The sequence below is a fragment of the Lissotriton helveticus genome (assembly GCF_964261635.1).
Source record: "Lissotriton helveticus chromosome 1_1 unlocalized genomic scaffold, aLisHel1.1 SUPER_1_unloc_16, whole genome shotgun sequence".
NCBI classification, from domain to species: Eukaryota; Metazoa; Chordata; class Amphibia; order Caudata; family Salamandridae; genus Lissotriton; species Lissotriton helveticus.
Genome location: NW_027611655.1, coordinates 1112278 through 1118089, shown reverse-complemented (window position 1 = coordinate 1118089; position 5812 = coordinate 1112278). Strand labels below are relative to the sequence as shown.

Here is a 5812-nt window from a genome sequence, read left to right as displayed (position 1 = left end):
AAGCTCTTCTTCCATATCTAACTCTTCTAAACCTGGATACTCTCACCAGTTTAGTTGAGGAGGAGCGAAGGTTACGTGGGGGGACATACCATTCAAACCTGCTCGGTAATGGCTTGGGCCCAATGCCATACAGAGCCTTAGAGACTGTGCACATTGGCTTGAACTGTACCCTCTGTGTAACTGAGAGCCAGTGGAGCTCGGCCAAGGCCTGGCGTGGTCTCATTAGTGCCAACTTGGCCGCCATCAACTGTATTCTCTGGAGTCTCCATATCAGATATTTAGGAGACTCCCAACAGCAATGTTCTGAGATTGACACTGGATTCTCTAAATGAGTTGAAGGAAATAGTCTGGATCTTAGATGGTGGGAGAGAAGGTTTATTATGGGCGGTATTGTAATGAAGTAGAAAGGAGTGAATGTCCGCATCAGACATAGGGTCAGTGATCCTATGTGGCCTGGCGTGATGGTTAACGAGGCCTAGATTTCCAGGTAAAATTTGTCTCGTTTTCCAAGATGAGTCTTGACTTTGGCAGAGTTTAGCCGTAGTGGGGAGGCATGCTTGATTATTCTTGAAGGACATGTAGAGGTTCCAGCGCTCCTCCATCATTGAAGAAAAGTGTAGTAGGTTCAGAAGACCCTGCTTGATGTCTGCTTGATGTCTTTCAGTTCAACCTCAAGGGGGGGTGCGGGGGTATAAGGAGTGGTTAGTTGGTCTGGTGATAGGAAGGGAGTGATGTATCCTCGTAAAAGGAACAGAGGTAGGTAATGTAGGTTCCACATAGTCCCGGGTGAAAGTATAAGTGGAGGTTTTTTGGAGGTTGGGGCTGGTGGTTGGTGACATGGAGGGGGTATGAAGAGTAGAGGGAAGTGGTGTTCTACAGTTTTCCTCCATGTGTCTTTTGTGCTATAGGGGAGTTGAGTGCCAGGTGTTGGGAAGCACAGCGGGTGAGTGGGGTGCTCCTTGAGGTAGGAGTGATGAGAGGAGGGGCGTTTAGTAGGCTTAGTTATCTAGAGTGCTGTTATTTATTGTTATGGGGGTGAGCATAGGGTGATGATATGTGAGTAGCAGGAGAAGGCCAGTTCCCTCCATAGGTGAAAGGGTGGTCCTCAATGGGCTTCTTGTGTTGAGGGGCAGTAAAGACCCAATGGTTGGGGGGTCTGATGGATGGGTTGGGTTCCACCTTGGGCGAGGATGGGGAGGAAGAAGGGTAACGATTGGAACTCAGGACCCCTAAATTGCTAATGATGGAAGTTTAACCTGGGCGAGGATTAGGAGCCAGTTTTGCAGTGATCTCAACCACATTTAGTTGTGTCTGCAGCAGTCGCTCCCTCACCATATGGCGATCCAAATATTACTATCAATGAATATGGAATCCATTTATTCTTCTAGCATCTGTTTCAGTTGGGTAATAGCCATCAGTATCTGGGGAGTGGACATTTCATCCGCCCGTGGAAATAGGCCTTGTCTGCTCTGCGAGTTCCATGCAGGGCCTCCTCCCAGCTCTGTATATCTGTACATTTTTTGGTTATTGGCCTGTTCTAGAAGATCTATCTCGGCCCATAACTACACAGAATAGTCATTGCCACAGGGGCCTATCCCGCTCCTTCAAATTCTATGTCTCAGCAGGTGCTCTGCTATCCCCTGGGTACCCTCTCAAAACAGCGGCCCAGCCCACTGCAGGTCAGACTGTCTTCTTCAGGTCTGTCTGCCACTTATTACCTCCAGAACAAGAACATGAAGGAGAAGCAGGCAATGTCCCCCGAGGCATGAGCAAGGACCTAGCCCTCAAGCCTCCCTCTCATCCACCACTGCCCACGTCTCAAAGGTTAGTAGCTGGAAGATCCCTTCTCAGCAACCTCTTATCAGTTGGAAGCTCAGGGTTATCGGGTCGCAGTCCCAACTATATGATCACGTCAATGGGGAGGGAGGAGGGGTTGCACAGGTGGCACCTGTATTTCAACTTGTATGCACTTCACAGGCCCGGCCCTCTATGCCTTCTCAGGCAGGCATCCTGCAACTGTATACGCTCTCTGCATCAGCAGTCCGCAACGCAGGAAGGGCAGGGGCAGTTACCGCCTGGGGACTGTGCTGACCTCATCTCCATTATCTAACCGCTGTCATTGTGGCAACCATCCTCCAGGCTTCTAGGCTCCAACCAGCATTGCGTGCCCCAGCGATCAGTTTATTTCTAGGAAGCCATTCAGCCCCAGTGTGCCCGGCTGTGCCAGTACATCTCAGCCAAGCCTCTGCAGGCGTCTATGCGCTTCCCATCATGGTTTCGTGGGGCTCGGGAAGTGGAGTCTGCGGCCCCGTTGGTCTGCCGAGCTCAATTGGCAATTGTCGGGCTGCCACTGTATGGCACTCACCTTGGCATCTGTGCGCTCGATCATGGTAGGAAGTCAGTCCGAGCCCCCTCTACCACCTAGAGGGCTCTATGCGTGGGACCTCCTCTAGGGGTCTGACCTCTAACTCCTTTGGAGAGTACTGGATTCTGTAGGATTAGGCTGGGGGCCCGGCAGCGCAATCGTTCAAGGCTTTCATTCAGCCATCTTCCTGTGTCTGCCTTTTACAAGATTATGCAAGTTTCAAATTTAGTTTATTCATTTTGATATCATTCGACATGTCAAAACAATTTGTTTTTAATTCTTTTACGGTCTATACAAAATGTAAATAGATTTATCATTTTATGTTACTGATATGAGTGAGTGCACACTTATTGTTAACATATCAATCTGCTTTATTTTATGTTGGTTTCATTTATCCTTGCCTCAAAACACTACCAACTCTATCTCATCAGAAAAGTACATGCATTACTTCCAGAATGCTGTCATTCACTGTTAAATAATTTCGTTAAAATTAGTTTACACCTTGAAAGATATTTCACTTTAATTCTTTTTTTTTTATACTGCAGGCGGCTTCAAGTGTGGACAGGAACAAAACTTAAGGATTCTGTCATTTGCAGCAAATAGACTACAAAGAGAGAGATGTTCCAGAGATTTTAGAAGAAACCAATTTCTAAAAGCTGGATTTGGCCAGGAAGTAACGACAGTACAGAGCAGAGTCGCTGACTGATTGTAAATGCAGTTTCTGGATACTCTCTAATTTCTTATGTCAATGAACCCTTAAGTTGGGGGCAGCAAGGACACAAATGATCGAGGAGATGGAGGGTTTTGTGACTGTAAAGCAAGAGCCAGAACAACAGCACAATTTGAATAAAAAAACAGTGTACATTATTTATAAGACTGTGCAGATTGCAGAAGTAGTGTACCCATGCACTTCACAAGAGACAAACCTAGCTTGTAATTTGAACAGGACAGTACAGAAAAAGAGGTGCACAGGAGAGATACCTTATCAATGTTCCGAATGTGAGAAAACCTTTACTCAACAATCCTACTTGACTCGGCATATGAAATCGCACTCTGAACAAAAGCCTTATCAGTGCTCTGATTGTGAGAAAAGATTTAGTCAGAAACACTATCTGACACGACATGAAAGAACACATTTGGGACAAAAAATATATCAGTGCACTGAATGTCCAAAAAGTTTCAGCAAAAAAGCGAGTTTAATTCAGCATGAAGGTGCACATGCAGGAGAAAAACTGTATTTGTGTTCTGAATGTGGTAAAACCTACCGTCATAAAATCAGTCTCACATTACATGAAAGATCACACTTGGGACATAAACCATATCAGTGCACTGAATGCCAGAAAAGCTTCCATGATAAAAGTACTCTTGCTAAGCATGAAAAAATTCACACCGGAGAAAAGCCATATCAGTGCAATGAATGTGAAAAATGTTTTACTAAGAGATGTAGTCTAACTCAGCATGAAAAGACACACACCGGAGAAAAACCCTATAAGTGCACAGAATGTGAAAAAAGCTTCAGTCAGAAAATCCATCTCGTACATCATGAGAGAACCCACACAGGAGAAAAGCCCTATCAGTGTGAAGAATGTCAAAAAAGCTTCAGTCAGAAAATACATCTGACCCAGCATGAGAGAACTCACACTGGGGAAAAACCCTACTGGTGCAGTGAATGTCAGAAAGGATTCAACCACAAAATTAGCCTGACTCACCATGAGCGAACGCACGCTAGGCACGCCTCCGCTCAGGAATGATGTTCATTCACATAATTCCATGTAAACTACAAGAAAGTACAACATATGGACATTAACCTGAACTGAACTCCTACAAGTGCAGTGAAATCAGTCTTACTGATGAGATAGCATGGAATTGCCCAAAAACAGTTAGCAGTGCGCTGCAAAATCAAGCGGCTAGTCATAACAGTGTTTGAATGTATGAGTAACTCAGTCTGCCTAGGTGTATGAGGGAGACAATATGCGGTTTGCATGAGAAATAATGTCTTTGAAAAGCTAAAGTGAGAATGGTAATCTGACTTAATAGGTGAGCGCAAATCTAGCTTAGTTGCAAACTGTTTAAGGTGGAACTTGTAAGGGCTTTTTTTAAATTACAAAATCCCCCAACGCACTCGCATCCCCAACGCACTCCAGTCCCAATGCACTCTCACCACACACCCCATTCACCCCTAATCACACCCCTTCACCCACACACATCCCACCCCCAACACACATCCCACCACCAACACACTCACACTGTTTTATAAACATTCCCTTGCCGAACGTTCAGCAGATTGACATAAAATAAGTTGCAGTAGTAAGAGAGCTGCTCCCTCCTGTGACTTTGCTCATGGAAAAGATCAAGGCGATTACATATATAAAAAAGAAAATTGTGATGAGCAAAAAAGTCGAAGCAGTTAACTGAAATGCTCTTCTCTAAATTCCTACAACAAGCTAATGAATGAAAGCAAACAGGGTAATTTAAATGTGCTAATATTCAAAAAGCCAAAGAGACTCTAGCCTTGGCACGTTGTCATACTAGTAAAACAAATTGAAACCAGTGAAATGATTTAAGCTGATAGTTATTGAAACGTCCTGACTCTGGTGAACAGTATATTAATGTGGCAGGTTGTGCATGGACTCTAGCGTGGGAATTGTATAATATGTACCAGACAACAATGCATGGAGATTTTTTGAAGAGTGTCAAATGTTGGAATATGCCTTTAGGGACAAAAAATTTAAAATCACAAACCATTGTGACCAAGTGTAATCGATTGTGACCAATTGTTCCCCAGTATGGCCTATTAAAACCACTTCAAGATATTGCCTGTGAAAGTGAAAACACAATCAATTCTACGAAAGTATCTATTTTTGCACAGATGATATTGATAGTATTTGTCAATAGTGTAAAGATTAGTAATGTAGAACATTTCACTAACATATCCTTCCTCATGGAATCTTTTGTTATGACTCCTGCTGTGTGTAAAATGAAAGCCTATTCAGAGACCTGAATCAGAAGAAAACATTAATAGTCTATCTATAAAGATGAAGTAACGCAAACATCTGAAATATGGTAATATTGCCCCTGTGCACAAATTAAGAAGTGCAGGTATTTGAAATAGCTACTGCAACACTGATCCTAATGTTTCATAGTGCAGAATAAAAATTGTCCTTCGTTTTTCGCGATAGATGCAACTTTGCCTCGGGGGTGGGGCTGGGGGTGGGGGGGTCATCCAGCACCAACAAACCAAACTGACATCTGTTACTAAAACCCAGAACTGACATTAGACCCCAACATCCAGAACTCACAATAAGTTAACATCTTCCAACAACCAGAGCTGACATCAGTCAACAACATCCAGCACTGACATCAATTATCAGCATTCATCAACTGATCCGTGAGTGAGTCTGAGGCCAGGCTGACTGACAGTTGTCGAAGCTTAACTCACTGGAAACT

At 44.0% G+C, this 5812-nt stretch overlaps 1 protein-coding gene across 1 annotated transcript; it reads left to right on the top strand.

The window, feature by feature from the left end:
• The first annotated feature begins 2902 nt into the window (after positions 1 to 2902).
• On the top strand, positions 2903 to 5534 carry LOC144805616 (uncharacterized). Its single transcript, XM_078672141.1, has one exon. It carries the CDS (start codon positions 3148 to 3150, stop codon positions 4114 to 4116), a length of 969 nt encoding a protein of 322 aa, XP_078528267.1. The 5' UTR covers positions 2903 to 3147; the 3' UTR covers positions 4117 to 5534.
• Positions 5535 to 5812: the final 278 nt, after the last annotated feature.